This window comes from Phocoena phocoena, chromosome 9 (genome assembly GCF_963924675.1).
Source record: "Phocoena phocoena chromosome 9, mPhoPho1.1, whole genome shotgun sequence".
NCBI classification, from domain to species: Eukaryota; Metazoa; Chordata; class Mammalia; order Artiodactyla; family Phocoenidae; genus Phocoena; species Phocoena phocoena.
Window position 1 is genome coordinate 73,176,516 of NC_089227.1, and position 26,042 is coordinate 73,202,557.

General features: G+C 37.8%; 1 protein-coding gene across 1 annotated transcript in view; it reads left to right on the forward strand.

Moving 5' to 3' along the window:
- The window catches only part of MET (MET proto-oncogene, receptor tyrosine kinase), a 128,898-nt gene that overhangs the window by 72,076 nt on the left and 30,780 nt on the right, over nucleotides 1–26,042 (forward strand). The window contains exons 4-11 of the mRNA XM_065883727.1: nucleotides 8,567–8,701; nucleotides 9,696–9,869; nucleotides 14,941–15,101; nucleotides 16,854–16,956; nucleotides 17,068–17,204; nucleotides 17,883–18,044; nucleotides 18,810–18,909; nucleotides 22,408–22,626. Coding sequence (XP_065739799.1) covers nucleotides 8,567–8,701; nucleotides 9,696–9,869; nucleotides 14,941–15,101; nucleotides 16,854–16,956; nucleotides 17,068–17,204; nucleotides 17,883–18,044; nucleotides 18,810–18,909; nucleotides 22,408–22,626 — 1,191 coding nt within the window. The remainder of the gene's footprint in view (nucleotides 1–8,566; nucleotides 8,702–9,695; nucleotides 9,870–14,940; nucleotides 15,102–16,853; nucleotides 16,957–17,067; nucleotides 17,205–17,882; nucleotides 18,045–18,809; nucleotides 18,910–22,407; nucleotides 22,627–26,042) is intronic.

Here is a 26,042-nt window from a genome sequence, read left to right on the forward strand (position 1 = left end):
GCTTTAATAGCTAAGTAAATTCTACTGTGTGACAGATTTCACAACCCAAGTGATATGTTATGTACATCAGTCTCATTATAATAGAAATGCTTTAACATTTCTATTAAAAATGTAACAGATGTTTTATTCTTGTCTCCCAGCATTTTCATAAAAGAAGCCATAGTACACCTTTGCATCCATAACACCAAAGATGAAAATAAGTATATGAGTAGATATTTATTTTATGAAAAGCACTGATATCCTTGATTTTTTTTTTTAAACCAGGTGGCTCTTAATTCATCAAATATGTATCAAGAAGGTACTAACTTTGCTTTACTAGGCAAGTGAGTGCAGCAAAGGAAGCAGTGACACAGAACCTGCCTCTGAGGAACTAAAATTTCAGTAGAGGAAATAAAAACATGTATCTGACACGAAGAGTAGAGAAAACAAAGACATAAAAAACACAGGGCTACTGAAACCCACACAGAGAGGATCTATTTCTCTGACACTTGCCCAGAAGAATTCCATTTAGTAAAATTTTATATAAATAAACCTAAACCATTTAATGGATAAAAGAGTCAACATCACTGAAATCCAGTTTGTTTACAGCAAATAATGTGGAGGCGGAGTCAGGAATGCAGCAAAAATTTGGGGACCATCCAGCTTAATCTATCCAAGCAGTAACCTGCCAAGTTCTGTAAATGTTTTGACTGCACTGAAGTGCTGAATCTGTGGCCAAGCCTAAGTTTCTACAACCCATGTTTTAATAATACTATGAAGTTTCTCTTACAATATAGAAGGGACATAATTTTCCCAAAGACAGCTGCCATACATGAAAAGGAATAGAAAAATGATTTTACTTCCTTCCTACCCTGAAGCCTAAAGGCAAAGTTGCTTTGCAAATGTTTTCTCCCAAGAGTTTGCAGCTGTTTCTGCCTTTCCTATTGTGCTTATATTCAACTCTGACTGGGAATACAAGCTTCAGCCCCAGCTGTCGGGTGCAAAGTGAATCAGGTATTTCACAGTGGTTATTTGATTAGAAAGAATTATATTGTTTAGCTAACAATATTATATGTATGGAAGAGAAGACATTTTTGACATGTTTTTAACATTTAAACGTGTAACTTACACAGGTGCAGCTATGTCTAAATATACTAATGTGTACATACATTCAAGTCTATCTGTAGAGCTATGTCAGTGTAGATATAGATTTCAAAAACAGTTTTTATTTGTGTGATCACTCTGGGATGCTCTGAAGTAAAATAATATGATAAGCAATGTTTGAGATAGTATAAGTAAACAGTAAGAACACGCCTTCTTACGAATTTTGGAGGCAGAGCGGATGTAGAAAAGAACAAGGCTGGGGAACATGAGCACAGTGTGCAGGGCTACATGGGAGAGGGAAGCAGGATACTCATGAAGATCACAGGACTAATCACAGGGATTGCCCACATCTCCCCTTCTGAGCTCCTCATCTAATCTACAGCCAAAAACAATGCTTGCTTGATTTTTTTTTTACAGCACTTATATAAGGCCTTTAATCTCTAGATGCAAGCATCGTTATTAAAATACTTGTGCATGACTGTCAGGCCATGGAGAGCAAGTGGATGGGGGTGGGGTGGGAGTGGAGAGGCACTTTCAAGACTTGCTGCAAGTTCAGCTCCACATTCACTGGGTAGCTACCTTGTCTATATACAGTGGCCACTGTCTGAGCACTGTCACAGATTTCATTAGGTTCTTTGGCATTATCCTTGCTCTTCTCCCATCACCCTTTCCCCTCTCCCCAATTCCTTGATGCTGTTACCACCCATAACCCCTTTTCTCTTGTGCCTCTTAACTGGACTAGTTGGTCTTAAGCAAGAAACTTCAAGAGGTAGGGACCACCTAAAAAGACATCGTTAGCTCATGATCATTACTTATGACCATCACTTAAAGGATTATGTTAGTAATCAGTGAACTTGACAACAATTACTCACTTCTAGTAAGAAGAATCGATTCATCTATTGACCTCCTGTCTCTAAATTTCTTCAGTTCCTGTGCTGCCATCATGGCATGTCAGTGCTTTGTGCTCGAAGCCTGCAGCATACATTTCATTGGGGATTACTGCTATTTTAGACTATGTAGACACAGATCATCAACTCATCAATGCTGTGAGCAGCCTGCAGAGACACAGCCAAACAAAGCTTGAACTTGAACATTCCTCTTCAGCGATTGCTAACTTACCCGTCTCCTTTATAAAATGCTCAGATAAAAATATCATCTGCCTTTTTTTAAGGTGTACATCATTGATTTAGTTACATCTCTAAAGAATGGTAGCTTTGCTATATTTCTTTAGAGGAAAATATACTTCATGGGTTCTGAAATTTCTTTTGGGAGAAAAAGAACCTGTTGTAAATAATAATTTCAGAGTTATGTCCATAACAAAAAAATAAGCCCAGCTCGTATATAGTCTCCTAAAATGAATTAATGAATGGTCTTGAAATATATATATCTTATAAATTCTTATAGCATAGAAACTTAAAACACCATACATATTTGAAACCATGGGAAAGTGCTAATAACCTTTTGTTTGTTTTGGGTTTTTTGGTAGCAGGGAATAACTGGAATTTCTTGTTTGGGTGCTTATTTGAAAAAATGGAGAGACATTTTAAAACAGTAAATATATTTATCAGTAGTTTTTTCAAAATTCAGACAGATATACTCTATATATAGATTGGCGAATCCCACAATCATTGTATTTGGAATACTGATTTGAAAGTATTGGATTTTTTTTAATTTTTACAAAGTTACTAGCTTATTTGGTTTTTAGATGCTTGAAATTTTTTACAAAGTTCTCAGTTTGGTATTGACTCATTTTGACTCACTTTGACTCATTTCAAAAAGTTGAAACACACATACACATCGGTATTATAATCATTAAAAAAATTGTTTTACTTTTTGTACATACCCTGGCCTTTATAGTGTCAGGTTGGTATAGAAGCTCTTGTGCCCACTTACCAAATAAAGAGTGAAAGAACAGAGCAAAGTTTCATTTAATTCAACTTTTGCCACCTGGTACTTTGTTTTACTACTTCAAATTTTGAGTTGTCAGCACCAGTCAGCAATTTCCACTTCTTATGTTTCATTTTTTTAATTCCAGAAAATTAGATGTTTACCTTGGTTGAAACAAAACTCTTTATATCTGATTTCTTTCTAAACAAATACCGATTTCTCTCACATACTTAAGATATAAACCTATAGCTGGTGTTTTAGTCAGTTCAGGCTGTTGTAGCAAATTACCATAGACTAGGTGGCTTAAAAAAACAAACATTTATTTCTCACAGTTCTGGAGGCTGAGAATTCCAAGATCAAGGTGCCAGCAGATCTGGAGTCTAATGAGGGCCTGATTCCGGGTCCACAGATTGCCATCTTCTCACTGTGTCCTCACGTGGTGGAAAGAGGGCACAAGAACTCTATGGGGTCCCATTTATAGGGCACTTAACCTCATTCATGAGAGCTTCACCCTCATGACCTAAGCAGCATCCAAAGGCCTCATCTCTTCACACCATCACACTGAGGATTAGGATTTCAACATATGAACTTGCGGGGTGGGGGGACACAAATATTCAGTACATTGCAAAAGGCATCAGAAACCATACCTTGAAAATGCAAACCAAACTCTTGAAGGTTATCTAAATGTCTGAAGCATTAAAAAAAAGCCCATCCCTTCATCAAGGCTTAAGTAGGCTTATTATTTCAGTCTATTCATATGTTTAAGCAATAGATATGCCTTTTGGACCTACTATGTGCCAGATCTGTACTAGAAACTAGAGAGAAAGCAGACTCATTTCCTGGATCTGTAAGTTCACATCCAGTTATAACCCAGTTTGTTTATTAATGGTGTCATCTCCTTCACTTACATTTTTTTTTTTCTCTCTCAATTCACTGGGGAATGTGCTGCATCTCCCACTCTGCTTCTCCTAGTGAGAATCCATTTTTGTTTCTTCTACCCCTCCCCCACCTCCAGCCTCTCTAGATCTCTGTTTTACAAAAGTCCAGTCTGACCATGAGGTATGTTCTTCAGAGAACTGGTTGGGAGGCTGAGCAGGTGATGCCCAAGTGTCAGTCTCAGGCAGGAGGAATGGATGGAAGGCTGTGAACCTTCAGAAGTAAACTTGTCTTTTACTTAATTTAAGGAAACATTTTGCAGATAAATACAAACCAAAACCACAATGAAGTACCACTTCACACCTACTAGGATGGCTATAATCAAGAAAACAGAAAATAACAAATGTCAGTAAGGATGTGAAGAAATTGGAACACTCATACATTGCTGGTGAGAATGTAGAATTATGCATCCCATATGGAAAATGGTCTGGCAGTTCCTCAAAAGGTTAAACATAGAGTTGCTGTTAAGACCCAACAATTCCACTCCTAGGTATATATCCAACAGAAGTGAAAATATATATTCTCACCAAAAGTTAGACTTGGATGTTCCTAGCAGCATTATTCACAGTAGCCAAAAAGTAGAAACAACCCAATGTCCATCAACTGATAAATGGATAAATAAAATATAGTATATTCATACAAAGGAATGTTATTTGGCAATAAAAAGGAATGACGTACTGATACATACTCCAACATGGATGAACCTTGAAAACATTAAGTGAAAGAAGCCAGTTACAAAAGACCACATATTGTAGGATTCCATTTACATGAAATGTCCAGAATAGGAAAATCTGGGGAGATAGAAAGTAGATTAGTGGTTGCCAGGAACTGGAGGGTATGACGGGCTAGGGTGGATGATGGCTAAGGGGTGTGGGGTTTCTGAGGTAATGAAAATATTCCAAAATTAGTTGTGAAGATGGTTGCACAAATCTGTGAATATGCTAAAAACCACTGAATTGTCTACTTTAAAAAAATGAGGAGAAAAACCACGTATCTCACGTTATGTGAGAAATAATCTCTCATGTTAAATTGTATTCATCCTTCCTAAAGAAAATTAAATTCTAAAGCAGTTTAATCAAAAGTAGAACTCTGGGGCTTCCCTGGTGGCGCAGTGGTTGAGTGTCCACCTGCCGATGCAGGGGACACGGGTTGGTGCCTCGGTCTGGGAAGATCCCACATGCCACGGAGCAGCTGGGCCCGTGAGCCAGGGCCGCTGAGCCTGCGCGTCCGGAGCCTGTGCTCCGCAACGGGAGAGGCTACAACAGTGAGAGGCCCGTGTAATGCAAAAAAAAGAAAAAATAGAACTCTGTCTGTGGGGTGAAGAGGTCTGGCCTTTATGTATTTATAGATATATTACATAGAATTACTTTGTTCAGGGTCATGAATTTAGGGCCCTAGCCACAAGGTTTTATTTTATTTTTACATATATTTCTTCCCCTGTCCTCCCCCAGGTAATTTGAGATCATAGCCACCACAGTCAAGTAAATTCAGATTCCTCCCTACTCCCTCACCCTAGTCTTGTATTTTCAAGAACATTAAAGAAAATGGTTTTGAGAACTAAACACTAAAGATTAGTTGTCAGCACAGTAGAAACTCAAAAGGTAGTTGCCAGTCTTCTATTTCTTGCTCATTGTCCTAAAACTGCCAGGTGATTTATCATAAGAATTAAATTTAAATGCTGGATTCTGTTCTGTCCTTAGAAATATCTCCATGACAACCAAAAGGAACTCCTAACTTCTTGCAAAGATTGCTTCAGGAGTATTTTGAGAGTTAAAGTGGTTACCCACTCATTTAGAATTCTGGCAATAAGAGAAAGTGAGGAATTAATGATAGAAACAATAGCAATAGGTATCCCTCCAGAGAAAGGGCTAATGATCAACTAAAAATGTATCTGCATCTGTGATATGACCTCTGCTTGAAACTCCAAGCAGTCGTCTCACTTTTCCACACAGCCTTCCTGTCTTCTCTGGTTCATTCCTTTTTCTATAACAATCCACACTTATCCTAGCTCATGATCAAAAGTTGAGCTTGCCAGCTGTACTAATAACATTTCCTCTGTGCCATCAAAAACTATTTAGATGTGGAGTCTTTTCTCCTTAGGCACACTTAACTTGTGCAGCCAAGATTACTGAAACAAGGAGTATTTGGCAAGGCAAATATATTGTGAAATTTGTTTTAATGCTTTGACTCATAAGTGGCTCTTGGGAGCTCAGAGTTGAAGTTTTTTATTGGTATTTACTCTGGTGCTCCAAGAGTAGATCAGTTGAGTGTTTAAAAAGAGGTCAAGCAAACAGATTCTGGCATGAGATAAAGCTCCTTGGAAACCTGACTCTTGTACTTTCTAGCTGAGATTCTCTGTCATCTTTTCTTTATGGAAAACAATAGTACCTACCCTGTAGGATTATTGTGAGGAGTAAATAAAATACCCATTTAAAGCACTTAGCACAATGCCTGGCTCAGTTACCATCATATATGGTGTTCTTCAGACAAAAAGTCTTAACTGGTAATGCACCAAATCAATCTATCCAAGTTCCAGAGGTGCAAAGAGCTTCTTTATGAAAAGAGTAATGTTAATCCTTTCTGGGAAATGAATATTTGGATGGGCTTAAGATAGTTGATAAAGTCAAAGATGATGACCTATTAATTAAGAAGGGATTTCTTATTATAGATAGGGGAAATGATATTAAAGAGAGCAGGAAGATAGGAGACAAAACTTAGTAGGAGGTGACTGTTATGTAGCAGGTCTGAAGAATGGAAGGTATAAGAGAGACAGAAACAAAATGCGAATACCTATAGGCAAGGTTCAGAGGGATGAATGATCTCCAGTGAAGTAGAAAGCACAGAATGAGGCAGAGAACAGAGTCAGGTTATTAAGAAAGGCTGGTGTATTGTTTTGGTTTTTACTTGTGTGTGAGAAAATGAAAATTTTTTTCACCTTTTCAGTTTGAAGTGATTGACAACAATCAGGGAAATATGAAAAAATTGGGGGGCAGGGAGGCATGAGGGGTAGGAAAAACAAGAGGTGGTGAGCACCAGAAGTATGTCAAGATAGAAAACTTGGTTACCTGAAATCTGGATAATTTGGGATAGAAGTTTGGTGTTCTGATAGTCTGCTTGTAACCAGCACTGGTAATTGAGGTAGGACTGGTAATTGAACTTCTTTTTACTTCCCTTACAAAAGTCATAAATAACTATTTGGCCCTAAATTTAGGAATAACAGTAGTTTCCATCCTTTCCCATTCTAACCAAATGACCTTCGATCCATCACTTAACTTCTGTGCAAATATAGCCACCCTGCTTAATGGAGTTATTTTGAAAGTGTTGAGTGTTTGGGATAGAACAAATGTTAGGAAAAAAATGTCATGATGTTCAATTTTTATAGCTCTGTGTGAGCGTGGTTGGTTTCTCTATCAACAGTCCACTCTCTGGGAGCAAATTAGGGACTTTGGGAATCTTCCCAAATTGTTTCAGGCAACTTGACTCCTTTATTATACTGAAGAAAAAATTTACTACTGGTTCCCCAAAACATTTGTATGTTGTGTGTTTGTTAGAGTACTACGCAGTTCATTCCCATTTTATGGATAAGAAAGCTGAGGTAGAAGGAGTAGTTATTTATTATTTAATCCTAATCTCACAGCTGCCCACGTTTGTCCCATGATTTCAAACACATGGCAAATAAACGCACTTTCAGTGAAATGTAAAAGGGTATTTGGATGTCAGGCAATTTCACAAAGTCAATTCCAAGCCCAGAGCTATGCTCAGCCTCCTGTACCCTCCTGTAGATACAACCTTATGCCCTATTTAAGAATGAGAGTCCCTCTGAGTGCTCCTAAACTCTCCTGTAGTCTGAGTGTTCATCTCAGATAGTCATCTGATTTTATACCTGGACTTCATTATTACTGGGTTCTAGCAGCTGGGCAGTTGGAAATTATATAGCTGAGAACCATCCCAGATTAGAAATACCTAACAGCAAGAATCACACCAATCATCAAACCTCATTTCCAAGGCATTGTTAAAACCATCAGGTCTTATTGTAACACCAGGCCAAGAAGCAGAACTTTAGTTATAATCAAAGTAAAAAAGTATGATGGGACAATGGTCTGTAAGAAATGACAGCACACCATTTCTAAGTTAGCTGAGGGCCTATTTTGACCTCAAAAGATCTATACATATGGCTTAAGAGTAGCAAAGCTGGAACCAAATCCAGGTCTCCAGACTTCCCATTCACTACCCTTTCCATTACATCAAGGGAAGCTGCTCAGTGGGGTGGGTCAGGAGAATACATTAAAAAATAATCCAGAATCCTTGTAGCATAAGGGTGGTCTTCCGTGCTAGGGAGAGTTTTGGCTCTTCCAGTTCCCAATACAGTCGTGAGGATTTGTCTGCATGTGCTGGCTGATTGACTGGAAGATCTCCTTCCCTAGAAATCATTAAAAGATAACAGGCAAAACTCTGTCTTGGGGGTGCAGATGAATTGTCTTCAAGGCAGGAGATTAGAAGATATCGTATTGATTTACAGTGAGATAAACTGTTGGGCCTATAGTTCAAACACTCATGAGCTCGTCTAATCTGGTATTACCATTATCGTCCACATTTTCCCCTGACAGTATATTTAAACTGAGCTTGTTGGGCTAAGGGTGCTTTCTGGTTTGTTTCTCAGGTTGTGGTTTCTCGATCAGGATCATTAACCCCACACGTGAATTTTCTCCTGGATTCCCACCCTGTGTCTCCAGAAGCAATTGTGGAGCACCCGCTAAACCAAAATGGCTATACACTCGTTGTCACTGGGAAGAAGGTAAGCCCTGTTCGCCAGGGAGGTTCCATGAATGTGGTTCCTCCTCAGTGGATATTTACAGCCAGTGTCACCTGGTCCTTTTTAACTTCTCTCTTCGTCTGGATTCGGCTCTCTTCTATCAAGTTCTTTACTGAGTATTCCAGAGATCTTCTGAAATCAAGTTAAATTTTTACTCGGGGAAGATTGGACTTATGTTAGGTCCTCTTCATGATGTGAACTTCTCTTTTTGTCCTCTATTTCTCAATGAGAAAAACAAACACGCAGAATGAGAATTACAGCCCTAAGGGCAGAACTCTAGTGCAGGCAGATAAACCCTGAAGTGTACCTTGGAATCTGACACTGGCCAGTAATCCCTTTTCTCTGAGAGGAGGTGCATTTTGATGCCAGAATGATATGTAAACTTACTTAGAATTTCCCGGGGGTTCAAGTGTGTTTTCCAGCAGCTTAATTTATACTCTTGAGGGATAAATTGGGAGATTGGGATTGACATATACACACTACTATATATAAAATAGAAAATAAAGACCTACTATATAGCATGGGAACTCTACTCAATACTCTGTAATGACCTATATGGGGAAAGAATCAAACAAAGGGTGGATATATGTGTATGTATAACTGATTCACTTTGCTGTACAGAAGAAACTAACACAACATTGTAAGTCAACTACACGCCAATAAAAATTTTTAAATAAAATCATCTCAGAGCAAAATGTCCCAATAACTAGGACCTCTAATATTGCACGGTAATGCTTGTGTTCACTGGACAATAATGGTAACTTTTATCACATATGCACCAACAGTGGAAGGAAGGAAGAAATTTGTTTTTTTTATTTTAATCACGTAAGCATTATTACATGATTAGCACACATAGGTGCTATCCCTGTCAGACTCTGTAAAATTATATTTATATGTATCTTCGATGTATTTAGTTTTTATTAACAAGCAAACAAAAAAACCCTCTGGAAGCTCTTTCCATCACTTGTCTTCACAGATCACCAAAATCCCGCTGAATGGCTTGGGCTGTGAACATTTCCAGTCCTGCAGTCAGTGCCTCTCCGCCCCTTCCTTTGTGCAGTGTGGCTGGTGCCATGATAAATGTGTGCGATTGGAGGAATGCCCTGGTGGAACATGGACTCAGGAGACCTGTCTGCCTACAATCTACAAGGTAGAAGTTTCTGTCAGCTGTCATGTGTGTTTTTTGGAAATCATAAATCCCATTGATGGAAAAATTCAAAAATTATTCATTTAACTGTGAGCCATCAGCCCAAGCACCATCTCCCTCCACGTTTTTTTTTCTTTTTCTTTTTGGCCGCAACACGTGGCACGTGGGATATTAGTTCCCTGACCACGGAGTAAACCCACGCCCCCTGCATTGGAAGCACGGAGTCTTAACCACTGGACCACCAGGGAAATCCTACCCCCCAGGTTTTTCCTTTAGAGTGGTGTTTGGGCACATGCCCCTAGGCCCTGCACTTGAAGTGCTTGCTTCACACTCTCCTTGGGCAGTTGCTCTCCCTTAGTGCTATGTGAATAAAAGAGTGGTGGCTAGAGAGCAATACTGCTCTCCATTTCCTCACACTGGGACCTGTTCCCTTCTGGCCTGCCCATTCTCTGATTCCTCACCAGCTGCTTTATCTACCAGGTGCCCATGCATGAGCCTTCATCACACACGGGGATCCACTCATGGCATAATCCAGAACCCTAACCTGGACCGTGCAAGCTAGAGATCCCAGCCATGCTGGAGCAGGCAAAACAGGAGGTTTCGTTCTGTCTGACACATAGATGATGGCTGTCTCATCACTGATGAGTCTAGAGGTTACCTCTCAGGGCAAGGTGGGAAGCAAGTGGATGGTGGACAAATGGGTGACTGTGTGCCTTCTCTCAAAGTTCCTGGAAGAGAAGTAAAAGCACAGCTGATGACTACACTAACCTCTATACTCTGTAAGCCAATTCATTATTTAATCCATTCCAAAAACATTTATTGAGTGCATACCACACAGCTGGCACTCTTCTAGACAATGGGGAGATACAGTCCCAGACAAGACAGAAGTGCCTCCTGCCCTTAGAGAACTGAGCTTCTAGAAGTGGACTTCAGCCATGATGTTGTAGCCACACTCTAACTCTCTGTTGCCTTATTTACTTAAGCATGTGTTTGGCACTATGAAAATCTCCATGGCAATTTTTAAAAATTTTTTTCTTGATCCAGACACATTTTGCTTGAAGCTACTTCCCTAGTGAGGACCCAGTGTATATTTTCTCTGCCTGCATGTGGAACAGTTGGACTTAGTAACTAAGTAGTTCCTGTGAAAGATTCAAGTTAAAGGTCTTGGTCGGTCGCCTGGTTCAAGCCCAAGTAAACAAAGTGTATGAGTCAGAACAGGAACCACCCCCAAGAGCATGGCTGTTTTCATTTAGCTACGGTTTGGGGAAAGATCTGTACCAGGTGACTGGGTTTTAAACCAAATCATTTTATGTTAGGTGTTACACAGTTATTAAGACTTAGCTTGATCAGCTCAAGAATAAACTAGGAGATATTAAGAAAACAAATTTAAATCTATACTGTATTATTTATGCACTTTTTGTGTGTTTAATATGCTTTTAAAACCACATGCAGTTTTATACGTTTTAAAACACGTAGCCGTGGCAACTTGAGACACCAGACCTCTGAATCCAGCTATTCCATGAAAGAGATATGGGGAGTGTGTGTGTGTGTGTGTGTGTGTGTGTGTGTGTGTGTGTATGCAACTAAATCACAATTTCACAGCCAAGCTGATGTTTTAAATAAAGAGCATGTTAAGAACTTGTACAAATGAAACATTTAATTTTGACCCATGTACCTCCTTTTATTAGTAATGAAAGCTATATTAAAATGGTTAAAAACAGTAAATATTTTAGAATTTTCTAGAACCAGAGAATCTCCCATAATGTTTGAATCCCCCCCCCCCCCAACCCCACACCTTCCCTAACTCCAGCACTCTAGCTGGAAATTTTTAAAAGGTTGGACTGCATCCTGCTCGATTCACTGAGGCTTGGGTGCTACAGTTAGAAAAAACGTAATGCAGCTGAGTCCATAAATCCCTTTCGGTTCATAGTTGTTAGGAAGATTTCATGCTGCACTAGAGCATGACATTTAGCATTCTTACTGCAAAAAATAAGACAGATTATTCATCTTTTTCTTATCTGTCTTAAACGCTGCAGGCACAAAACCCAGCTAATGCGTAGAGTTTCACTTTCCAATAAATGTTAAGTCAACCTGCTTTTCAAGGTACATGATGTTCAGTGGCTGAAATTCTTTGCAGTTCCACATATGAAATATTTCAGGATTGCAAGCCCATTATTTTGTTTCAAACATGTTATCTGATCTTGTACTTAGAGAGCAATGAAAAATGCTTCAGAAAAGGAAGAGCACTTTCCAATATATTCTGAATTTATTGGGATAAAACTGTCATTCTTGTAGGATTAGAGTTCAGTCCCAGTGAGACAATAAAACAGTTTATTAATTGATCAGAAGACTCAGATAAGAAGCAACAGCGATATCTAATGAGGGACCTGAGATATCTTATCTCACGCCTGCAATATACTGCCACCAATATATTTGTGACATTCACTGAAGAGACAAATTTTAATTTTCCAAAGTTTTTGGTGGTAATGGTGTTGTTTTAACTTTCTCATGTATATCCTAATGGGTTTTGAAAATATGATCATTTAAATCATTTTCACCTGTGAAAGGACAGTAGCTACTTTTGTGGCTAGCTCTACCATATCCAGACACAGCCTCTGTGGCTTTATGCCGGACACTCACTTCCTTCTCACAGAGTTTCTCTACCCTCAGGATAACTCAGAGTTTGCCAGCCCATTTTGGTTCTGTCCAAGGGTGTGTAGTCCAAGACTGCATCCTTCCTTTTCCCCTGGAAGAGTGAACGTTACCCCATAAGCTAAGGCAGAAAAGCTCAGATGCCCCCCTCTAATATTTCAGCCGGGAGAGGAAAGCTAAGTAGAGCTGGCTTTTCAAATCCTGATGATCTAGCAGAGGTTTTATAGTATCTCTTTCTGTTGCCAGCACACCAACCAAACAACTCTCCGTGTCTTCTCTGAAATCATCACCCAATCGCTTTGCCTTATATATAGAAAGTGATGATGAATGTGGAGTGACAGACTTCAATTTTTACATCGAAAGGGGGGAATCCAGACAGGGGGATCAGGCCAACATCAGCCTTGGGCTCTTTTCAGTGGGCAAGACTTCTCATTAAAAGAGGAAACAGCAGCTGTGTGACTGCCTCAGGCTGAAGAGAGTCCTGGAGGGTTAGATGTCTTTTTTTCCTCCTCCTGGATTTCTAACATAATAATAAACAGATATTTTTTTTCTAGCAGTTCTCATTTGGCTAGACAGGGGCGAAGTAAGTTTTCATGAAAGGCACAACTGTGTAATGGATTTCATGGGTAAAATAGCTATTGTAAGGGCATTAAGCTAAGACTTTTGAAGGGGTTTGGCAACAAGGGTATGACTTTGGTTTGTGGTCATTTACTTGGGAGGGAAGGGAATGTTTGCAAATTTGTATTTTGCTAAAAGCTCTTCTAAATTGTAAAAGAATCACTTTCACTAACTTGTCTTTAGCAGATACCTTTACTGGCTTTTGAGTTGCCTCTGTAGCGGTGCTGTGTTTTCCCACCATTGTACTTTACAGCACAATTTACAATATGTCCCCCCAAAAGAGCATTTCCTTTCTCAATTGTCACAAAGCTGCTGCTGAGGAGAAGCTTATTTTTAACATAGAAATTTGTTTTGTTTTAATAGTTTTAGCCTAAGAATAGTTGTTGTATAGACTTCATAAGAGCCTAATGCTATCTTATATCACAGTTGCCAAATTTTTATTAATGAATTCAAGTTTTACTTTTTTTGGGGGGGGCTGCGTTGGGTCTTCGTTGCTGTGCGCGGGCTTTCTCTAGTTGCTGCGAGCAGGGCTACTCTTTGTTGGGGTGTGCGGACTTCTCACTGCAGTGGCTTCTCTTGTTGCGGAGCACGGGCTCTAGGCGCGTGGGCTTCAGTAGTTGTGGCGCATGGGGTCAGTAGTTGTGGCACATGGGCTCAGTAGTTGTGGCTCATGGGCTCTAGAGCGCAGGCTCAGCAGTTGTGCAGCACGGGCTTAGTTGCTCTGCAGCATGTGGGATCTTCCCAGACCAGGGCTCGAACCTGTGTTCCCTGCATTGGCAGGCGGATTCTTTAACCACTGCGCCACCAAGGAGGCCCAGGTTTTACTTTTAATACACCAAAGATGAGCCTGCAATAATAAAAGGAACCTATTACTTATTTAATACTGAGCCTGAGGAAAAAAAGTCAGTCCTAGAAATGAGATGTACGGCGATGCCAAGGGAGATAATTAGAAACATTGCTACAATACAGATCTCATGTGGGGCTCTCTCCAATTCTGTTTTTATCTACTTCTAATAGAAATAATATATTGAATATATTAAATATTACATCATTTAGTTTGTCAACTAACCAGCTGGTATATATCAAATAGTGACCATATTTAAAGAAAAAATAAAAGTGGCAGATTAGTAATAAATGTGAATTAAGTATAAAAGAATGGGTTCATTTGTTGATACCTGGCCTGCAGTAGATGGTTTATAGTGAGTGAATGAATGAATGGCAGATATGTATTGAATATCATATATGTGGTTGATATTATGATAGCTGATAAATGCAGCTATGAAAACACTGGGTGCAGAAAGAGGTATTTTTACTGTGTGACTTTCTCCTCTGGGTGGGGAATACCATAGCAACATGAATGTAGCACACACCCACCTGGCATACAGACCAAGACATATATTAGGGCTTGGCTTCTAGGGCCTGTAAAGGAGTTTTGATCAGAGTTCAGTCTGAAGGCCCATGAAGGGGTTATAAGCATGTAAAAGTCTGGGCCCAAAGTGTGTCTATGCCCAAGAAGGCCCTTCATCCCCACCCAGGCTGAATCTGCTCTCCTTCCCATCTCTGGATCTCCTGAAAACAGCTTGCTTCATCAGCCTGTCAGATAGTTTTAATGTTTGTTCCAGATTCTCTGAAATTTGTGACCCTTTTTCCTATAGTGAAAATTCATTTTTTTTAGATAATGGGAGAAGGGAAGGATTTCAGACTCTTTGAGTATACATATTTTGTTTGTTTGTTTCTTTGTTTTCCACACCTATGAAAGATAATAATATACTGGGTTTTTTTAAGTTCTATATTGTCCTCATAGGTTTTCCCAACTAGTGCCCCCCTTGAAGGAGGGACAACGCTGACCATATGTGGCTGGGACTTTGGATTCAAGAGGAATAATAAATTTGACTTGAAGAAAACCAAAGTTCTCCTTGGAAATGAGAGCTGCACCTTGACCTTAAGTGAGAGCACAATAAACATGTAAGGACATGAAATCGCTTGGCCAGGGTGTGCTTGGAAAACGGGTTTTGTCTTTGAATGAATCTTGTAAAACTTGCTCCAAATGTCTATCTCTTGAGTTAAAAAGGGTCTTGGCTCATCACTCCCCTTGAGGATTTGTTTTGTTTTTAAAACTGTTTATTCACCAGGATTACGGAAGAAGAAAGGTGACATTACTCAGGTGAAGAAAAGAAGAATCTAGCATCTGGGAGTTTTTCAAGCATTTTTGTAACAACTCTTGAGAAATTGAGTAGATTTGAAAGACTAGCACTGTTTGGGGTCGTTCCATCTTTAAAGTCTTCAAATAAAGAGAGTCTCAAACAGCTTTTTCTATAAAAATCAGAAACCACTCAATATGGACCCTCTCTTCTAAATTCACTTTCTAAACCTCAGAAATGTAATGAAGCAGCTGAATCACACTTTTGAGACTTGTTGTTTATGATGAGTTTAAATTTATATTTACGTGATATTTATTGGCACTGTAATGGAGGGAGTGTATCTCATATAACCATTCCCAAATCTTGGGAAATAGCAATGTTATCCCTATTTTACAAAGATGTTCAGAAAGGTGGAGTGTAGATTAGCAGAGGTAATCCAGAGGGTAAGAGCTGAACAGGCCTTCAAACTCAGCTCTCATGATTCAAGACCTGTTCCTGTTCTGCTGTATTCTACATATAACTTCTATAAGATCTAAATCCCATAATGAACAGAGAACCCAGAAATTTTTAGTTATGTAGTAACAACAACCAAACGTTTAAAGTTTTATAGTTGAACCTATTCTTTCAAGTGGTTATTTTATACCTAGTAGAATTCCTTTCAGGGTTATACAAAGATCTAAATCTACTCATTTTACAGAGGCCAAAACATCAAATAATGTCACACTTGTTTAGCTTAATGGCAAAACAAATTCATTCTAGAAATCCCCCTTGTAAGTTCTTGCTCATTGCATTGTAAATTAGAGCCTGTAAAAGTGAAACATAATTCATCCTCTTTTGTTTGCAGGGCAGAAATAGAGACACAGATGTAGAGAACAAATGTATGGACACCAAGCGAGGGAAAGTGGCAGGGGAGGTGGTGGTGGTGGGATGAATTGGGAGATTGGGATTGACATGTATACACTAATATGTATAAAATGGATAACTAATAAGAACCTGCTATATAAAAAAATAAATAAAATAAAATTTTTTTAAGTTATTTAATAAAACAAATTATATTTATACTTTTTAGGATTATAATAAGATTACTAATTCAAAAATAATTCTATGGAAAGCCTATCACAATTTCATCATTTTTTAAGTAACTTAAATAAACACATGTAACCCAGAAATGTATCTTTTGACATAATTTAAAGAAGAGATTCTGCTTAGTTGTAATCAGCCCATTGTTTTCATATGCTGTTGAAGCACCATTTCTCCATCTTAAGTATGCCAAACATTATGCCTATAATTGTATATTATTATATTATAATGAACTTTTCAATTGGTGAGGTCTGCATTGATGAGGTTTAACATTTCCTGTTTTGTCTGTATGAATAATACAAGACAGTCAGTATAAAGTTTAGCATAATAGTACAGAAACAGAATTATACAATTTTCAATTCTAATGCTTACCTGTAAACTCTGCTTGCTATTTAGAGTAGTCAGCTCACTGTTTAGAGATAATGGCCCATAATATAAAACAGCCAACCCAGAAAATGGCTTTGGATTTATAACATATAAAACTTTGTTTTTTCAGGTTGAAATGCACAGTTGGTCCTGCAATGAATGAACATTTCAATATGTCCATAGTTATTTCAAACAGTCGAGGGACCGTACATTATAGTACATTTTCCTATGTGGTAAGTCTAGGCATTAATTTTCTTATGAACTAGGATATTTAATTATTACTTAATCTACTTAGAGTTATAAAATTAACAAGTTATTTTGTTTTGTTTCTATCTCTCATTCAGGATCCTATAATAAAAAGTATTTCTCCAAGTTATGGTCCTAAAACTGGTGGCACTTTACTTACATTAACTGGAAAGCACCTAAACAGTGGAAATTCTAGACACATTTCAATTGGTGGAAAAACATGTACTTTAAAAAGGTGTTGTAGTTTATTTTTTGTTGCATCAGTCAAGACGGATTAATATGTATACCTAAAAAATCAAGAAAAGATTGTTCTTCTTTTGTGACGAAAAATCAAGATGTTTATTATTTACTCTCCATCTTACAAAACTTTCTCCTTCCCAAATCCATCTACTCCTTTTTGCTGATTTTTCTACCCTTCCCTTATGGTTTATTAATTCCACTTTTAAGTTTTGTCTTCCCATCCACCTTCTTTATTGTTATGCTTAGTATCCCACCTATGCTGTAAGCTGTGAGATTCTGGTAATTGACAATAAATTAAGATAAACATTTCCATCAAGATTTACAATTAGATCAAATCACTTTGGGGAGGTGAGAAGCATGAGGGAGATTGGGTGAGGAAGTTATGTTTCTGCTTCTTAGATTTGGGAGAGCTCAGTTTAATCAAGTGCCAAAAGGATACTTTAAAATTGCTTAAAATCCCAAATATTTCTAAGTCAAGGATGACCTAAGTTTGGGATCCAGTCAATTGTAAATTGACTACAATTTCTAGATTAGAAAGAGTTTTTTTCTAGACCACATCAGGAAATTCCCATTTAGGAGCCACTGACTGATACCCTTTTGATTTATGTATATAATTCTAATATATGTGTGTCTCTAATAGCAAAGGTCCATTTTCTTAATTTTTTTTGTTCAGTGTTTCAGATAGTATTCTCGAGTGTTATACCCCAGCCCAAAGCACTCCAACTGAGTTTCCTATTAAATTGAAAATTGACTTAGCCAACCGAGAGATGAACAGCTTCATTTACCGGGAAGACCCCATTGTCTATGAAATACATCCCACCAAATCTTTTGTTAGGTAAGTAAAAGCTTCTGATGGGTATAAGAAAATAATGAACATGAGGATGACTGGCTGTTGAATAGTCAAAAGGAAGACAGTTTTATCTCTGGATTTGATACTGTTGCATTTTTTTTGAAGGCTACCTTTCCAATTCGGGAGTGAAAACTACATTCAGGCTCTGAGTACAATTTGACCTTATCAGTGCTAGTTCATGCCATTTTATCCTATTCTAAATAGATTTCATTAAAACAGTTTAACTGGACATCATAGTTTTGATATTTATGCACTTATATTATGTACATTTTAATTCTGTACTAACCTTAGTGCCTAAAAGTGGAATCACCTTTTTCTCTTCATTCTTCAGTGTATTTTTGCCCTGCCTACTTTACACACAGCTTTTCCCTATACCAGACTCCCTCTGAATCAATATCTCATTGGACCCAATTCAGTCTGCCTTGTTTCTGTTAATTCTATCAGTCTAGCAACAACAGTTAAGTTCATTTTTCCTTTGTATTTTTTTCAGACAGGAAAAAATATTTCTTTTGCTTATTTTGTGAATAAAAAGACAAATGCATTTCTTCAGCTCATGAAATATGAATTTTTAAAACATTTTCAAGTTAAATAAGTTATTGCCAAAGAAAAACTACCACTGAACTTTCATTTGACTTTGGCTGTGGCTATAACTTGCAGTCACTACGTGTGATTTAATTTAATTTCTCTCTTAAAATACTTGATAGAGAAAGAACCTCTCAATATTGCTATTTTTCTATTTTATTTTGCCAGTGGTGGGAGCACAATAACAGGTGTTGGAAAAAACCTGAATTCAGTTAGTATCCTGAGGATGGTAATAAATGTTCACGAAGCAGGAAGGAACTTTACAGTGGTAAGTCCTCTGAGTGATAGTTGTGCTTAGAGCTCAGCATCTCTGCTTCTGCCACCAGCTTTCAGGGTAGCAGAGACATTTCAGTTTTGCCTTTAATGTTTGCTAGTTATCTTCCTTGCAGCATGGGTCAAATAGTATTTTCTATTCAACAACTAAAATTATCTAGTCTCAGGCTAACATTATAAAACACACACACACACACACACACACACATAATATTTAGACACAAATAATGATTATCAACTTGAGGCAGTGTTTTTTAAAGACAGTCAGTACAAGGGCAAACCACGTCATTCCCTGTCTTAGTCAGTTCAGGCTGCTATAACAAAAATACCATAGACTGGGTGGCTTACACAACAAACATTTATTTCTCACAGTTCTGAAGGCTGGTAAGTCCAAGACCAGGGTGCCAGCAGATCTGGCTGTCTGGGGAGGGCCTGCTTCCTGGTTTGCAGATGATTTTCTTCTCATTGTATCCCCACATGGAGGTGAAAGAAAGAGGCAGCAAGATCTCTTGTGTCTCTTCTTATGAGGGCACTAACTCCATCATGAGAGCTTCACTCTCATGACCTGCTTACCTCCCAAAGGCCCCATCTGCAAATACAGTCACACTGGGGATTAGGCTTCCAACATATGAATTTGGGGAGGATGCAATCATTCAGGCCATTGCATTTCCATATCCCCCCTTTTTTAATATCCCATAGAACATCAACCCTTTTGCTCTAATAAAACCCTTGGGTAAAGCCTCTAATCTTGCCACAGCATCCTTGTCTTCCTAAGTGGTACAGTGTTTTCTTACACATCCCTGCTTCTTACCATTCCTCTTGTGCCTTGGTTAGCATGTTATCAAATAATGAGAAAGAGCATTAGAATATTTATGTCCTAGAGTGTGTATGTTGTTTGGTATTTCTCCACCTTTTTTCTTTTATTTGCAAGGTCAATCAGAATTTAACTGAATTCCTCCTTAAAAGTGATTGACCTATTTTGTGCTCTAACAATTTTGGGACATCACATTAAAATGGTAGTTTTACTTCACACCTTAGGAAGTTTGGAGTTATTTACAAAGATTTCATATTTTTGTTGTTTTTCTTTGATATAAAATATCCATAATCTAGTTGGACTTGTACATGCAACTTAGAATGAAAGTTCTAAGTGCCCCCTCTCAAGCAGGGGCTTAACTGGGGAGGCAGTAGATTGAATTACAGCACTTCCTTTTAGATTCCCATCCAATATTTTGTGAAGGCTAAGACCACAGTGTGCTTTAATTACAAAAACCAATTTGGGGCTAAAAATGTCAAGCCAAATCACCAAACAATAAGGTCATCTCAAATGAGATTTTTCTTGACCTTCTCAATCAGCCACATTGCATCACCTCTAAAGAGTATTATTAGATTTTTATAATATTCCTGAGAGATTGTACTCCAGGGAGTCACCGTATGAAGTAGAGAGCTTTGAAACCAATCCCTGCACATGGCCACAAACAAAGTTAGAATACCGCCACTATTAATTTAAAGGACATCGGTTCTCCACAGCCAGGCATAGCAATTTTTCATTAACCTATAAAAATAACAGTAACCCTCTTTGGTGTTGGCATGTGACTTTTTAAAGTAGAAATCTGAGAACTTATTAGTTTATCTAATTCACACCGAGCCTGCGTTATTGAAATAATGGCTAAGTTTTCTTCCTTCTTCCTCACCAGCATTATGATGACATGTGGCATCATTCATTCATTTGTAATCAAATAGTTATTAAAACCTCCTAGATGTGCCAAGGAAGATTCAAATAATGGTAGAAGATTTAAATCTTATCTGTTTACATATCTGGAAATGTAAACTTCTCTTATTTTAGCCACAAACATATTAGTACAATAGAACAATGCATTCAAATTGGACAGGAATGAAAAATTCAGTGAGTCTGTTTGACTATTGTTTTTGAAAAACCTCTTAAAGAGACGTGTGTTCCTTCCATGTTCCCTGCTTCTTATAGAATTTGAAGCTGACCATGATGAATTGAACCCATTCATTATTTAACAGAGAAAAACTCTTGGTCAGGTTTGACTTAGATATACCAATCCAGCCACAATAATTTTTAAGCCTAACGAACTCAAATATTTTAAAATAAAAATACTAATCACCTTCTTAACAAAATGCATATTAATTTGTTAATATGCATTATGTCCCAGAAGCCAGCAATTTATTGTATAGTTTTCAAATTTCTTGTTACGTAAAGAATTAGCAGTAAAATTGTTCATTTCCTTTTTTTCAAGATGATAGAATAAATAGCTTTTAGCATTATAATATGGATTTGATACAAAACTAAGTAATATTTTATTCATATTATTATCTATTTATCAGTTTTCTTTATCTGCTTATAGCACACATTTTAAAATGTAGGATAATTTTTTAAATTATTTTTAAAAGAAAATATCAAATATCCAATTTTGTTTGTGCTTTTTATGTATATCCTGAGTCCTTTTTCTATTGTGGGCATAAGTAATTGTTTTATCTCCAACTCTACTTGTCAAAGAAAAGGAAATATGAGGGATGTTGTTGCTTGTTTGTCTTTTCCTTGGGGGAAAAAATGCAACCATTTAACCTTAAATGTGCCACTTTGTGTTGGTGGTTTAGTCTAAGCACAATCAAGAGGAAACCACATTTTCCAAACTTCTATAAATCAGAATTACAAAGAGGAAGATTTGAAATGAGAGATGAAAGGGCATGAAATAATAATAACAGAGCCTTTGTAAAATAGCATAGGAAAAGATTTATCAGTAGAGAATACAAAGTGAGCGAGAAGCCATCCAGTGTGGGAGTTATGTGAATTTTAGGGTCAGTGGCCTAGGATTTATGTTCCCTGCTTTGCCACTCAGAGCTGTGTGACCTGGTCTGATGACATCAGCTTGCAAAGCTCAGTTTCTTCATCTGTAATTATGTGTGTAATCGTAGCACCTACCTCATAGGATTATTGTGAGAATTAAATGAGACCAACCTTGTACTAAAGTGTTTTGCACAGGACCTGGCACTCAGTAATTGATAGCTTAAAACACACTAATAAGATGACCTGTATACACTACCAAATGTAAAATAGATAGCTCGTGGGAAGCTGCTGCATAGCACAGAGAGATCAGCTCGATGCTTTGTGATCACCTAGAGGGATGGGATAGGGAGGGTAGGAGGGAGGCTCAAAAGGGAGGGGATATGGGGATATATGTATACATATAGCTGATTCACTTTGTTATAAAGCAGAAACTAACTCACCATTGTAGAGCAATTATACTCCAATAAAGATGTTAAAAAAAAAAAAAAAGACCGTGTTGTTTAGAGAATCACATCTGTCATGTTTCCAGAAATGTGTTCTTCAACATTAGGAAGTTAAATGGAGATTTTTTTCAAAATTGTACATTTTCAATTGATTGTCTGAAACAGTGAAATGTGAAAGTTGCTGTTGATGTTGTCAAGCTATGTTCTGTTTACAGTGGATAATTGTGTTTTACTATAGGCATGTCAGCATCGCTCTAATTCGGAGATAATCTGCTGTACAACTCCTTCACTACAACAGCTGAACCTACAACTCCCCCTGAAAACCAAAGCCTTTTTCATGTTAGATGGGATCCATTCCAAATACTTTGATCTCATTTATGTACATAATCCTGTGTTTAAGCCTTTTGAAAAGCCAGTGATGATCTCAATAGGCAGTAAAAATGTACTGGAAATTAAGGTAAGAAACACTTAAAATCATCTCTCAAATCATCAACTTGCACCTAATTGACTTCATAGCTATGTGAATAAAATTGTTGTACTTGGTCATTATCTTCTACTACATCGGCAAATATCTAAGCTCTGAGAAACAAATCTTTTTGACATAAGACTAAAAGGTATGTATAATCACGAACTGCTTTTTAATGAAGTATTTTAAAACTCTTTCTTGTGTATATATTAAAAAGTAGTAAATGTGAGACACAAATCCATTAAAGTTGCCTATGATGTATCATTCTGCCAACGTTATATATTTCCCTGGACACCTAAATGTGCTCATTATAAGATAAAAGGTAAGAGTCATGAAAGTAAACTCATCAATTGTAGTTCTGTACTTCCTTCTAATTTGGAATTTTGTATCTGGGTGTGGTTATCTCTAAGCTGATTTATAAGTGGAGCTGGATTTCCTCTACCTCAGAAATATATTAGCTTCTAAATATAATTTGATTGGACAATAACAAAGCATCTTTTCTAACCCAGCCTGTTGCAAACAAAGAATACTAAAACCCAGAGAGGTTAAGTGGTTTGACAAGTGATCAAATCGTGGCAAAACAAAGACTAGAATACAACTCTTTTATGTTGCTTCAGTCACTTTTACTTCAAATAGTAATAAAAGAGGCAAAATGATCAAAACTTTAATTATCTGTAGCCCCAGTCTCTAGAAACAACAAAATATTTATGCTTCAACATGATGTTTTAGGCATGCAGGATTTTCCCCCTGAAAGATAGCCTGAATGCAAATATGAACAAACACAAAGTAATACGATAGTCCTTGTTTAGATGTAATATAAATTCCCAAAGACCATCTCCATCAAAGTAAGAATATGTTTCTACTAAAATTTTTCTGCTTTTTCAACAAGATTTTATCTACAGCCAAACCCGTGCACACGTTCGTACTCATACAAGTTTACTAACCTCGCAACTGTGTTTTGTACAATAATTAAGCAAGCCCAGCGTGAAATTAAATGGAAGCCTGCTTCAACGAACAGCATGTTTACCATAGCAGAGTTCTTTCATCTGCTTCTTTAATTAGTTTTAGAAAGGGAGAAAGAGCTTTTATCACTTCTTTTTTCTTCAATAAAATTAATCTAGTGTGACCTTTTGCTTTCAACAATTACTGTGTTTGCCATTTGAAAGATTCCATTTGATTTTTCTTGATGAAAACAAAGGTTTATTTGCAAATATTTTTACACCCAGATAAACTCTATTTTTCTGTTCCTGTATCTGTGATGGAAGGATTAGAGAAGAATGGTTCTTTATCTACCCTTTCAAGCAGTCTTATATGGAGGAGAAAACTCCTTTTTCTGTAAATTACATACCCATTATTCAATGTCCTACAAAATTGTTGGACCAAGAAAAGTATGATTCGACATAATCCTCAGCCTTTCAAGGCTGTTCCCAACCTGGCCCAAAAGGCCTCTGGAAACAAGAGACTTTCTTTTCTTGCCTATATACAGAATGACTCTTTTCTCTAACAAGGGTCTAGCACCTGTCATGTCACAGAGTGGCAATCTGGGGAAAAAAGGAATAGTTTGGGGGGACTATTTTGGTGTCATGATTCAGTCTTCTCCCATATTCCATTTTATGTATGTGTAAGAGGAAATTTAGTATAAGAGAATCTTTGTGTGACAGCAGTTTAACCCTTTATCAGTTTCTAAAGTTGATCACATTAAAACCTCTGCCTCTCTGAGGGCAGAAACAAAAAAACATAAAGCAAGAGAAAAGAAAAGAAAAAGCCTCTTCTGGACAAGCAGTGAACTGTTTTTTATCAAAAAAAAGGGTGTCATTTTATTTCTTGTTGTGCTTGTTCAATTACCATTCAAAACATGAATGTGAAGTATGTTTGCATTCCATCAGTGAAAACACTATGGAGAGAATTGTGTTTAGAGTGAGATTTGCTTCTTGTTGCCAGGAAGAGTTCGTGCTCCTCAAGCAGCCATGCATACAAGAATTCCTTGGCTAAAAAGAGACTGTGATAGTTTCCAGCCCTAGTTGTGAGAATTGGCTTAGTCAATAGTTGGTGTAATGATTACACCATGGCCAAGAGGGTCAGCCAAGTTTGGATCAAGAGAACATAATAGAGATCGGGGATCAGTCATTCCTCAGGACTAATCAGAAACCCCATTAATGTGGGAGGTAGTTTATATCCAAGGCTTAGGCACTAGCTGTGGACAGTGGTCATCAGAAGTAGACATCTCGGGACTTCCCTGGTGGCGCAGTGGTTAAGAACCTGCCTGCCAATGCAGAGGACACAGGTTCGAGCCCTGGTCCGGGAAGATCCCACATTCCACGGAGCAATTAAGCCTGTGCACCACAACTACTGAGGCTGTGCTCTAGAGCCCGTGAGCCACAACTACTGAAGCCCCTGCGCCTAGAGCCCATGCTCCACAACAAGAGAAGCCACTGCAATGAGAGCCCACGCACCCCACAAAGAGTAGCCCCCTCTCACCGCAACTAGAGAAAAGCCTGTGCACAGCAACGAAGACCCAATGCCACCAAAAGTAAAAAATAAACAAATTTATGGAAAAAAAAAGAAGTAGACATATCTTTAGGAGTACACATTAAGGTACGGTGTTCATGTCAACAACAGCTCACATTTGTGTGGAATTTTAGTTAACACAGTACTTTGACATATGTTGTTTCATTTGAGACTCATGTGGACTTGTGAGGTTGGGAGGTCAGTGATAATCATCCCCATTTGTAGATAAGTAAACAGATGTTTAGAAAGATTAGGTAATTTGTTTTGGGTCAGCTAGGGAGCAAACAGCATAACTAGGGCTCACACTCAAATTTCTTGATTCCAAATTTGGTCTTCTTTCCACTACATTACAAAGGCTTTCATATTAACTTTCATTTCATGTATACCAAAATACCTTTCATAATAGAGAAATTTTTTATCATACGGTACATGGATAGCTATATAATCCTTTAAGTGAAATAGCTCTAAACTCTAAAAATATCTAAAATTCAATTCTGTTGAAAGAAACCCTGAATTTTTTCCTAATTATCTTATATGACTCTTTGTTCATGATCATATTTTATGGAAACTAGAGAAGCACAGTATTTAATGCTGGAACTAGGACTGCCTGACACTGCCCTGGGGCTTCATCTTATTCTGGAGCATATAGATACACATGGTAATAGAGATGCTTCAGAAGTCCAGTTTGGAGAAGTTGGCTAAAACAGGAAAAGCAGCAGGAAGATCATCTAAGTCAGGGAACAGGGACTCAGGCTACGATACTAGGAGCATAAGAGCAAAGGTTGAGAGCTCAGCTAGAGGCCTGTGTCAGTTTCTGGGCATCAGAAGGATCTAGAAGGGAGAGTAGTTCTGAGCTAACTCAGTCTACCTGCTGCCCAGAGCCAGCTAGAGTTTTGTCT